At 35.9% G+C, this 12,155-nt stretch overlaps 1 protein-coding gene across 4 annotated transcripts in view; it reads left to right on the plus strand.

Annotated features, from left to right (window-relative positions):
- Nucleotides 1–12,155, plus strand: part of APAF1 (apoptotic peptidase activating factor 1) — a 30,968-nt gene that overhangs the window by 3,024 nt on the left and 15,789 nt on the right. For 3 of the 4 annotated variants that reach the window (XR_009726105.1, XM_061357199.1, XM_061357178.1), the window contains exons 4-13: nt 819–1,034; nt 1,981–2,164; nt 3,167–3,279; nt 3,817–3,948; nt 4,327–4,565; nt 5,124–5,291; nt 6,097–6,228; nt 8,057–8,170; nt 8,762–8,940; nt 11,080–11,206. Coding sequence is in view for 3 of the 4 variants with exons in the window: in XM_061357199.1 (XP_061213183.1) it covers nt 819–1,034; nt 1,981–2,164; nt 3,167–3,279; nt 3,817–3,948; nt 4,327–4,565; nt 5,124–5,291; nt 6,097–6,228; nt 8,057–8,170; nt 8,762–8,940; nt 11,080–11,206 (1,604 nt within the window). In the remaining variant the exon portion in view is untranslated. The remainder of the gene's footprint in view (nt 1–818; nt 1,035–1,980; nt 2,165–3,166; nt 3,280–3,816; nt 3,949–4,326; nt 4,566–5,123; nt 5,292–6,096; nt 6,229–8,056; nt 8,171–8,761; nt 8,941–11,079; nt 11,207–12,155) is intronic. The other variant, XM_061357188.1, reaches the window with a different exon arrangement.

The raw sequence follows: 12,155 nt of genomic DNA on the forward strand, positions 1-12,155 counted from the left end.
CATTCCAATAGCTGATCTAGTTATTAGGTTGTTAATTCTCTCCACCAGATGTTTTAGTTACCCTACATAAATTCCCAACTTTTACCCATTTTGTCATCTGTATCATCTTTGACTGACATGAAATAAATTGGTAGTTTCTAGTGGGAAGAGCTGTCTAACTGTATGTGAATAACTGCCATATTTACTGGCACGCTACATTTTAAGAAGTATCATAGGCATGTGGAATTTTGATTACCTAAGTAAGAATTACCAGAATTTATCAGTATAATACGGCACTGCGTATGGCTGCTTTGTGATAAAGTGCACATTTTCTTTCCTGCTATGCTTTACCTGCTCCTTTGCAAGTCATGCTATCTTAGATTAAATGAAAGGAAGTCTTGCTTAAGCCGCAGTGCTGTGCTGTTGTTAATTACTAAGTAAAAGCCTTACAAAGCACACTTTCTTTTCTGCTGCATCCATGCATCAGTAACTTCTGGCTGAGAAAGTGACTTGATTTTTGGGTATAGCAGAGCTGTCGTGTTTACCACAGTTTCTACTGGAGCTGTTAATTATCTTTTCACTTCTAGGGATTGATGTAACTAGCTTGCCTTGTATGTAGTTAATAATTGGAACACTACTGTAAGTGGGAGGTTAGTTGCCTGTTAAGTAATATATTTCTAAAAAGCAGTATTTTTTCTGTATTTGGTGCTGTGAGTTGAGTAGTTTTTTTGAACATTTGTATGGGACATGAGGTGCGGGTAGTGTTGTTGGGGTGGGGAGTTGTTCAGTTTGGTTTGAAGTTACTTCTTATTTTCATGTTTCTCATTTTTTAACTTCAGTTAAGACAATTCTCTGTGAAGGAGGTGTACCACAGAGACCAGTTGTTTTTGTCACTCGCCCAGAACTGGTAGATGCTATTAAACAGAAGCTGTGCTGCTTGGGAAGTGATCCGGGCTGGGTCACAGTTTATGGAATGGCAGGTTGTGGGAAGACTGTCTTAACAGCAGAAGCTTTAAGGGATCATCATCTCTTGGAAGGTACTTTTAGAAAAACGTGTATATTTTGTATAAAAATGACTAAAGGTGTATGTGTATTAGACATACATGGTGAATTATCATGTGTAATCTTGAAAGTAATTTAGGAATTAAGTTTCTAAATTCCATAGGTGCTTCTGAAATGTTTCCTTGCAACTTACAGCTTTCATAATCATTGAGTGCTCTACGTCGCTAAGTCTTTTATTAATTTATGAGAAAAGATTCCGAATAGCTCTTTACTTTGGATTCTGCTTTGACTTATGAGAGTAGAAGCATCATATCTAATTTTGGGCATTGCTCATTAAGTCCTTAGACTGTTCTCCTTGTTACATGAGTTTAAAAAATCTTGCTCTAACTTTTGCATATATTTTTATAATGGCAAGCAATTGTGGATTGATTACACTAGTATAACTTTAGCTTAAAGCAGATCAGAAGTGAAACCATTTAATGATTATTCTTCCCCCACTATAGGACACTGAGGAGAAGGAGGGACTTGGGCGTTAGAAAACTTGATCTAGAGATAGAGACTACAGCATCCTCTACTACACCTGACTCTTCTAGATGCCTTCTTGTTCACTGTTTTGGGATGATGTTCACATACCAAACTCTGAACTCCTGCAGTAGTAGAACGTTATAAAAGTAAATGTTAAGTCCGACTGCTAGGAAGATGAATGTGGCAGGGATTGTAAAGGGATAGGCAGGAAGGCATATAGAGAGGAGGGGTGACAGCATCAGTGATGGTGTGAATTCTCTGTGGGAACTTGCCCTATAGAACCTGTTCTGTGAAAAATAGTGGTCTTGTCGAACCATCCTTCTGTGTTAATGGTGAATTTGTAAGTCTGGTTTCCAATAGGCTATAAACTTTTATATTTTAATTGAACTTGAGTTATTGATTGCTATAGTAAGCTGCTGTTAAATATTTCTGATATTAAGTGTGTGTCATGATTAATATTGCTTTTCTTGGTAGGTTATTTTCCAGGAGGAGTTCACTGGGTTTCTGTTGGAAAACAGGATAAAGCAGGACTCCTAATAAAACTTCAGAATCTCTGCAGTAGATTAGAACATGACTCCACTCTTTCACAGAGACCACCACTTAACATTGAGGAGGCTAAAGATCGTCTTCGTTTGCTGATGCTACGCAAATATCACAGGTGATGTCAATAGAATAAACCACTATTTTTTTAACTGATAAAACTTTGCTGATTAGCTTTGGTCTAATCGTCTAAGGTGTCTATGTTGTGCTTACCTGTCTCTCTGGTGTGTATTTTTGTTTTTAATACCAACTTCCTAACTCTTCTTGCTTCCCCTTTTCCTGTTCTACTGTAAATAATTAGGAAGTGTTATTCAGGGTGAAGCTATGAGTAGTTCTAGAAATTTAATTCTTTAATAGGCATTCCTGTTAAAACTTTCAAAAATACTGACTTACATAAACCCCTTTGATTTATCAAAAAGCGTTAATAGAGAAACTGTAGAAAAATGAGATATGGGTATCCAAGACATATGCAACTTCGAAAATGTGGCATAATGTGTATCCTTCATAAAGAATAAAATCCTAATTTGTAATCACTGATGTCGTAGGCATCATTTAGCTGTAGAAAAATGTCTTGGCATGCTTCAGTGACAATTGGACAATTTAACTAGAGACGGGTGTAGCTTGAAAATTCCATTCCTTAAGACCAAAAAAGGGCAGTACATGTAAACAAGTTGTAAGATTTGGTTTCAGTAACTTTTCTTTCCTCCACAAAATGCACAGAATGCAAATAACTGCTATTTTGTTTCATAAATCTACTTGCTAGCCAATCCTTTTGACTTCTTACTCCCTTGGACCATTTTAAAACCAGTTTTGAGTAACTTCTCTGTTAGATACAGGCAGGTACATTATTCTGGTGAGATACTTTATAGTAACTTAGAAATGTGACTAGCTATAGTATTTGAATAGGTAGTCACTATAAAATGTTGCTTATGTAAAAAGAACCCCAGCATCCAAGACAATTCCTTCATAAGAGGAATAAGATAATTTACTTATTTATATAAAGAATTTATTCAGTGATACATTTGTAAATTCTGAAAATTTTCTTTCATTATTAAGATGTAATACTGTATTGTAGCACTAATAGCTGATCTGAAATTTGCAATATTTCTTCTTGCATTAGATCTCTTTTGATCCTGGATGATGTTTGGGATTCCTGGGTATTAAAAGCATTTGATAATCAATGTCAGGTTCTTATCACCAGCAGGGACAGGAGCGTGACAGATGCTGTGGCAGGTAAGGAACAGCTTTCTGTCCTGCACCATGGGGTTTGTGTGTATTTGTATGCAATTTGTACCTCTGTTTTTTGGTTTTTTTTTTTAAAGAATCTAGTGAAATCTGTGTCTGTCAACTTGTGCACAAGTTTTAAAATTTTGCCCTGTAAGACTTTATGCTCTTTGTGAAGAAAATGTTATATGTTACCTTGAAAGTTGTATGTCTACACTGAAGAGTGCAATGATTCTCAACAGGATAAATTAACCTCTGCGACACTGCTGCTATAGGGTGATTATACTATTAAGTAGTCAGTGCTACAATGTGCCCATAATGCATTTCTAATTCTTAGATTATAGTTAATTTTTTTGTCTCTATAAGGCAAACTTGATTCTGATAGTGGAATTTGTAGTCTTCTCAGTACTAACCATATAAAAAACTATACAAAAAATCATGAGCTAGGTCCTTTGCTCCAGATTTTGCTTGGAAAATACTCTCAATTTCATAGGATTTTTTGTGTTTTGTTTTGTTGGTTTTTTTTCCCCATGTTTCTATGTCTAGGCAATAAATACGAGGTTCATGTGGAAAGTGGATTAGCACATGAGAAAGGACTGGAGATTTTATCCCTATTTGTGAATATGAAAATACCAGAATTGCCAGAACAAGCTAACTGCCTTGTAAGAGAATGCAAAGGTATACTTACCACTCTTAAACATATCATTTAGTGGTGAATGTATGTTTTTCTTCTAGGTTTTGACTTAAAAATGGAGGAGTGGACACGCTTTAATACTGTGCACCTTAAGTAAAACAGAAATGCTGTGTAAATACTTTTTAACTAAATAGGAGTGTTTCATATTCATTTGCAGGCAGTTTTTTTTCAGAGTATCATCTCCCTGATCCCCAATTACACTTGATTTTGTTGAGTTTCCAGATGTCATGTTTTGTTTGTCCTCCACACCTCAAGAATTTAATCAACATATTGGGAAAATGATCTGATTTATTCAGCCTCTTGACTAACCATGGGATTGTGTTCCTGAAAACCTCTAAGATTAATTTAATCTTTTCCTTCAGGTTCTCCTCTTGTGATATCCTTGATAGGTGCATTGTTAAGAGACTTCCCTAGTCGCTGGGAATACTATCTCAAACAGCTGCAGAATAAGCAGTTTAAAAGAATAAGAAAATCTTCTTCTTATGATTATGAAGCCCTTGATGAAGCAATGTCCATAAGCGTTGATCAACTGAATGACAATTACAAGGACTACTATAAAGACCTCTCTATCCTCCCAAAAGATGTTAAAGTACCTACTAAGGTAATATCAGCAATGTAGAAATCTCAGCATTTTTAGTGAGGTACAAAAAATAACTTTAAAGAATGCATATAATTTGTAATTGTTGTATATAATTTATGCTGTATGTAACTTAATAGTAATTTGCTAAATCAGGTAGGTTAGGTCCATTATTGCATCATGACGTTTATTGTCAGTAGTGAAACAAAAAAATTGCAACTGAACAAATGTATTCATAATGTTGAAGTTTAATGTGCATTCCATATACAGCTTGTAAATTAGATTGTAATTGAGCTCTCTAAAGGCTTAAAAACTGCTTTGTGAAATTTGTTTCATTTAAGAAAAAGACAGGATCACCATAAATCAGCACAAACACACAAAAGATGGGTTAACTTGTGTTATCTGTTCTGTAGTTTGGTATGGAAGAATTGGTAAGTTACTGAATTTATTACAAATGGTAATATATCTATATCTATTAGCATGTGTTTTGTTGTCAGCTAATTGGTAGCCTGTTATGATATTCATGCAAGTCATATTTCCCCTTAGTTCTGATTCTTTTTTGTCTTAATGTGCTTTTTTTAGGTTCTCTGTATTCTTTGGGATATGGAAACTGAAGAAGTTGAAGATATACTACAGGAATTTGTTAACAAATCGCTATTGTTCTGTGATCGTAACGGGAAGTCATTTCATTATTATTTACATGATCTTCAGCTCGACTTTCTTACAGAGAAGAATCGCAATCAGCTTCAGGTAGGGTATTGACTGACCTATTCACTTTACTCTCCAAACCTAGGCATTCTTCAGAAAATGTTGCTTTGTTACATAGTCTCCAGAGTAGGTTCATAGAATAGGTCCACAATGCAGTTAAACTTAATGCTGCCTAACTAAAACAATTTATTTTCAACTTGAAACTGTGGAGTGATTTCCTGATGATTCCATTTGGAGCTAAGAAACTAAAAGGAGAGAAGATTCTATATCCTTAATTTTTCTGTCAAGACATTTCCAGCAGGAGATGGAATGTCCCACTGATAATTCCAAATCCATCAAGAGCCTACCAGAATAGCAAATTTCTTCTTCAATACAGAGAAATGCTATTTTCAGTTTAAGGCAGTACTTTCAGGGAGAGGACCTATAACTTGTACCAAATAAATTTATTGGCTTTAAAGGACAGGGCAAAAAGATATGAAGAAAAGGCAAGTTATTACACTTGCTTTAGATTTGTATATGGAAGGGTCTTTTTTTGTCAGCTATCCACATTTAATGTGAAGAGTGATTTGATAGCTGTTCTCTGCCTGAGAGGGAAGTTTAACAGCTTGCTTTTCTGTCTTTTGATATCCAGAGACTGTTTCTGGAGAAGTTTTAAATGACAAATTAGGTACAGTTTTGGAAAGTAAGCTTTTCTTGTTTTATTAGTTAATGTACTACAATTGAGAAATAATATTATTCCTCAAAACTATATACAGTATAATATTAATAATACTTTCTCAATACTGAAACTAATCCATACCTTGGTATAGTGTTAACTGATAGTTAAGTGTTTTGATTCACATTGCAGGAACTACATAAAAACATCGTAAATCAGTACAAGAAATATTACAAACTTAATACACCTGTTCCGTCTCAAGAGGATTGCATGTACTGGTACAACTTCCTAGCATACCATATGGCAGGTGCCAATATGCAGAAGGTGAGTTCTGACTAGTGCCCTCTTTTCCTTCTTGACCCACGTAGCCTTTCTCCCTGGCTTTTTCTCACTTGAACCTTTCTTCTCTCAGGCTTTGGAACAGATAGGTAAACACTCAACATAAAGTCCTTTAGGCACTCCACTGATACTGTCTGTTATGAAAACTAGTATATTTCTACCTTTTGTGTCTTATCTTTTCAACGAGTTCTTAAGAAGTTTTTGTATTTTGTATCATAATGGCTTGTATTTTTCTTTTCCTTTTTAAGAAGCTTTGCTAAGAAATCTTCTCTAACCTTTCTTGAAAACCCAGGCTTAACTACAGTAGATGTAGCTTTTTAATGGATTTTAATAAGGCTTTTGATACTGTCCCCCACAGCATCCTTCTGGATAAGTCATCCAACTGTGAGATGAGAGGATACACTGGTGTTCCTCAGGTGGCAATTTAAGGGCCAGCTCTGTTCAATATTTTTGTCAACGATTTTGAGTTGAATGCACCGTTAGCAAGTTTGATGATGGTACTAAACTCGGAGGTGCTGTTAACTCTCTTGAGGGACAAGAGGCCTTTCAGAGGGACCTAGATAGATTGGAGGATTGGACAGCGATTAATGGGATGAAATTCAAGAAGTCCAAATGCTGGATTGTACACCTAGAATGGACACAAGTATAAACTGAGAGAGGAGTGGCTGAACAGCAGCCCTGCAGAAAGGGATCTGGTGGTGCTGGTTGACAGCAGGCTCAACAGGAGTCAGCAGTGTGTGCTGGCAGCCCAGAGGGCAAACTGCATCCTGGGGTGCATCAAAGATAGCAAAGCTAGCTGCTCAAGAGAAGTGATTATCTTGCTGTACTCAGTGTTGGTGCAGCCTCACTTCAACTACAGTGTGCAGTTCTGGGCCCCACAATTTAAGATATGAAGGTCCTTGAATGCATGCTGAGGAGGGCAACAAAGTTGGTGAGGGGGCTGGAAAGACTGGCCTTTGACAAGTAGCTGAGGAATTTGGAAGTGTCTGGTTTGGAGAAAAAGAGGCTGAGGGCTGACCTCATTGCTCTCTACAGCTTACTGAGGGGGGGAAGTGGAGAGGGAGGTTCTGATCTCTTCTCCTTGGGATAGGACACATGAAAATGCTTAAAAGCTGCACCAGGGGAGGTTTAGGCTGGACATTAGTAAACATTTCTCTACTGAGAGGGTGGTCCAACACTCGAACAGGCTTCCTAGAGGGATGTTCAATGCCCCAAGCCTGTTTTAAGAAGCATTTGGGCAATGAACTTAACAAGATGCTTTAGCTTTTGGTCAGCCCTGAATTGGCCAGGCGGTTGGACTAGGTGATCATTGTAGGTCCCTTCCAAATGAAATGTTCTATTGTCACAATTCTGTTTGCAGTTTCAGATTGCCTTTTAAATAACCTTCTTTTTTTCTAAGTTAAATGCAACTATAACATTTTTTTTTTTTGTTAAATCCAAATTCAGTATCTGTTAGGAAGAACAACAGATCAGTATTAGCAGAGTGATCTTTGCTAGTCTGAGCTAGAAGAAGTTTTTTCAGAGTTTTATCTTAAACTAGGTCTTGTGTGCTGCAAGTCAAGTTCTGCTTTGTACCCCCATGCCTTCTCTGACTAGCTGTATCAAAGAGCAGCCCTTAAATAACAAGCTTAGTCTTTTATACCCAGAATTTCCATACCTGATTAAGATGCATGAAAGAAGGAAATTGCCTAAGTTATTCAGTTGAACTGAAGCATATTAAATGCCTAATGTATTTCCTGTGCTTTTCTTTTTCCTCTTAAGTAGATTCTGTTGTGAAACTTATGCTCTGAACTTGAATTTTTATTTCTTGTAGGAACTCCATGATCTTATGTTTTCTTTAGATTGGATTAAAGCTAAAACTGAATTGGTAGGGCCTGCTCATCTGATTCATGAATATGTAGAATATAGTTCAATCCTGGATCAAAAGGTATGATACTAAAAGGTAAATGATCAGTCTGTTACAAATACGTTATTTTTTATTCTGTAGTTGCATTTTGTTGTATGCATGTATATATGGCAGATATGTAGAAAGTTTAAAAACCTGAAACATAAAACCCAGTACTAATTTAAACTGTAATTTGGAGAAGAGAAAAATTAAGAAAATTTAGTTCTCAGTTTTAGTTGTAACTTCAGTGTGTGTGCCCAAGTAATTGACCATGGAGCTCAGTAACTAAGGTGGAGAGCAGTGGCTAATGGTGGGTACATATAGCAGTCTGCTTTTGAGATGTAGAATTTTGTTGGCCACTCGGAACAGTCTCTTATATTGACTGCTTATTGAGTAAATCGCTGTCACCAGTATTCTTTGTTTCAAAAATAAGGATAATATGCTTTCCTGAACAGGATAATGAAACATTTCAGTCTGTCATACGTACTTGCTAATAAAACTAAATAGAAAAATAGAATTAAGTACTTCTGTAAGAATATTAGCTGTATGGAAAATGAAAAAAAAAAACCTCAAAGGGGACTTAGGAAATAAATCCTCTTCTGTGATATCAGATATTATCTGCTCTGTACATAGGATAGTGCAGTACGTGAGAACTTCCAGGAATTTCTGTCCTTAAATGGGCACCTCCTTGGACGGCAGCCATTTCCTGACATTATACAGCTGGGTCTTTGCCAACCAGAGACATCAGAGGTGTATCAGCAAGCCAAGCTACATGCTCAGAGAGAAACAGGAGCATTTTATTTGGAATGGATGTAAGTAGCTGCAGTCCACCTGCTTATATGTTGATCCTTTGATGCAAGAAAATCATTTAATGTACAACACAATGTATGGCTAATATAAGCACCTTCTTAGAACTGCTATGTTGTTGGGTTTTTGTTTTTTTTCCTGGGAAAAGAAATAGAAATAATTTTAAAGAACTTGTTGGAGGAGGGGAACTCCGGATATGTAAGGCCACAGATTAGTAATAATTATATAAAAATGGAGGAATTTATTTACTTCTGTATTCAATGATTGTTCCTATTTAAATATTTGTAAATAACTATACAAAGATGAAAATAATTTCATAAAAAGCGTTGGAATTTCTCTAAATACTTTTTAAAAGTTAGAATTGTAGTGCAAGTTTTATTTATGTTACAGTATGCTTTTAGGTTTTCTAGTACAATGTACGCTTTAAAAAAACAGAGCATTTGTGTTAACTTGCAAAGTTTTTGAAAGTAGTGAGATGGGAAATACGAAAAGGCTTTGTAATCTCTATCCAATCTTGACATTTCTCCTATTTAAATAAATCTTTAATAATTGAAATTAAAGTAAAATATAATAATACAACAACAACAATAATAATAGAAAATAGAAAGAAGAAGGAATAAACAAGTGATGCACAATTAAATTGCTCACCACCTGCCGACTGATGCCCATCCTGAGCAGCAATCTGGGCCTTCCGAGTGCCTCCCTTCAGTTTATATACTGGCCATGATGTGGTATGGAATATCCTTTTAGTTAGTTTGGGTGAGGTGTCCCATCTCTGCTTCCTCTCTACTTGTTCCCCTCCTCAGTTGGCAGAGCATGAGACTGAAAGGTCTTTGATCAGGGTAAGCATTACTGAGCAACAACTAAAACATCAGTGTGTTATCAGCATTGTTCTCAGACTAAATCCAAAACACAGCACTGCACCAGTCCCTAGGGAGAAAATTAACTCTATCTCAGCTGAAACCAGGGCATATGGTAATAACTAGGTGGGTTAATCCAGGCATACTTGAATTTCAGGTCTTCTCTTTGAATATTTGGTAGTTTCATTTTGCATAGCTAACAGAATTCTAACAAAAACTCCTGGAAATTGCACAGTTCAGAGAAGTAAATCTCTAGGTACTTCAGGGTTTTCACCTTTGGTGTGGGAAACTTACACTGAAGAACATGACTGAAATCACCAGAACAGAGACAGATGCTTTTGTCTCCAATCCTAGGGCAAGGTTCCCAAAATGGTTTGTAGGATATGTAGGTGAATATGCTGCTCTTTTGACCAGCAATTTTGGGTTTATTAAAATATGCAAAAGAAAAAAAAATAGTTGGCTTAGATGAGTCAGTATTTTGCAGTGAAAAATCGCTTTCATTCTACAGTGAAGCTCCTTTCTTTGAGATGTTTTATCCAATATTTAAATGCTAAGCTTGAATTTTGAAACTGATAACAATAAAAACTTGAAGTGCATAGATTCATTTTTACTCTAGGGAAAAAAAATAATCTTGTAACAATCTATTCATCACCAAAATCACCTTATTACAGTGACTTTCGGTATTAAGATCTGGCTAAACAGGATGATTATAATTGCTACTAATTCTTTGTTGAAGTGAGTCAAGACTCATTTCAGGTGTGCTAGATTCTGTGCTTAATCTCCGGCTGAAATGCAGTTATAGTCATATGATATGTATCTAATGACAGGAATTAAGTCATCAATATGAAAATAAAGTAAGTTTATTAAGATCTAAACAAATTTACGAATTTTTTTTAATAAGCTTGAAAAGGAAACCTGCAGGAAACAAGAATTCTTATGAAGAAATTTATATTTGGAAATAGCACATATCAGAGCATTAAAATATCATGAGGAAGGCTGTGTCTTGCAGTGTATCAGCTTTGCCCATAAAGTACATGTTGCTCTCTTGTGCATATATTATCTTTCTTTGCTTCTAAGCTGTAACTATTAGAGGGTGATAATAACTCAGGTTTTTTTTGTTTTTACCTGTACTACTTCATCATAAAGGCTGAGAGGTAAGATACAGTGGGATGGTTGGTTTGTTGTAAAGCTTACTGCTCAAGATGTGAAAATGTGCCATCTTTTTATAGATTTTGAATGATAGAAAGGCACTACTTGTCTAAAATCAACTGTCTTACCCTGTAGAAATAAAACATCCTTGAAAAACCTCTACCGTCTGGTTGTTCGTCCACATAGAGATGCTGTTTACCATGCCTGCTTTTCTAAAGATAGACAAAGAATAGCATCATGTGGAGCTGATAAAACACTTCAGGTAAGATACCTATGTGTGAGTGAAAAGAGATGCTGTGTACCAATTTGATAACATTTCTTAATAGTCCTGTCACTTCTTTTGCTGTTATGTGGAGATATTAGGGATCTAGAACATACTAGAGAGAAATGCTTAAAAATTATGTATTATTTACATAAGCATCAAGTTGTGTTATTAGAATAGTAAGCATCATCTTCTAGTCTGAAAGCTAAACTCAAATTTCAGGGAATATATGAATATGAGCCTAAGTAATGCACCGCAGCATGTTTAATATTTGCCTGCAGAAATGTTATTTCCAGTCACAGTAAACCTTTATAGAACTGAGAAATGCCAAGACTTTTAGTTACAGGTTTGCTATTTCTGTGGGATAGTAATGAACATTATGTAACTTCAGTGCTTAATTAGTAAATTGTCTTATGCAAAAGAGAGAAATCTGGGAAGAAAAATTAAATCCTGAAGCTGAGGACAGTATTAGATTGGAAACGGGCCTGAAGTGCTTAGGAAGAGGATTAAGAGAGACAGAGAGGAAAGTGACTAATACAAATTTGCCAGCAGTCTGCCTGGAGAGGAAGCCAGCTTTCAAGAAAACTAGCAATCAGCCAGTAACCTGGTAAAGTATCCATATTCCAGACAGCCGAAGGTAAGGGAAAAGAACAACTCTTCTGCAAACCTTTGGTGTTGTTTTGGATGCTTGATAAGTTGAGTACTAAAGTAATAACATTAGTGGTGCTTAGCTGCTGTTCATTTGGCTACTTAATGTATTGTTACTGTGGTTTTATTTATTTTTTTATTTGCTGGCTTCTACAATATTATGATCATGGCATCCACTTAAGGACCTGCCTGATGGATGTGTACTGATTTTATGCTGTGCTGAAGTTACTGTGCTGGGTTTCTGTACTAAATGTCCTCATTATTGAGAGAAGATTGCTTATTTTTATCTTCATTTTCTACC

The sequence above is a fragment of the Neopsephotus bourkii genome, unplaced genomic scaffold, assembly GCF_033783945.1.
Source record: "Neopsephotus bourkii isolate Nb327-2 ecotype Australia unplaced genomic scaffold, CSIRO-AGI_Nbou_v1 NB_107, whole genome shotgun sequence".
In the NCBI taxonomy this organism is placed as follows: domain Eukaryota; kingdom Metazoa; phylum Chordata; class Aves; order Psittaciformes; family Psittacidae; genus Neopsephotus; species Neopsephotus bourkii.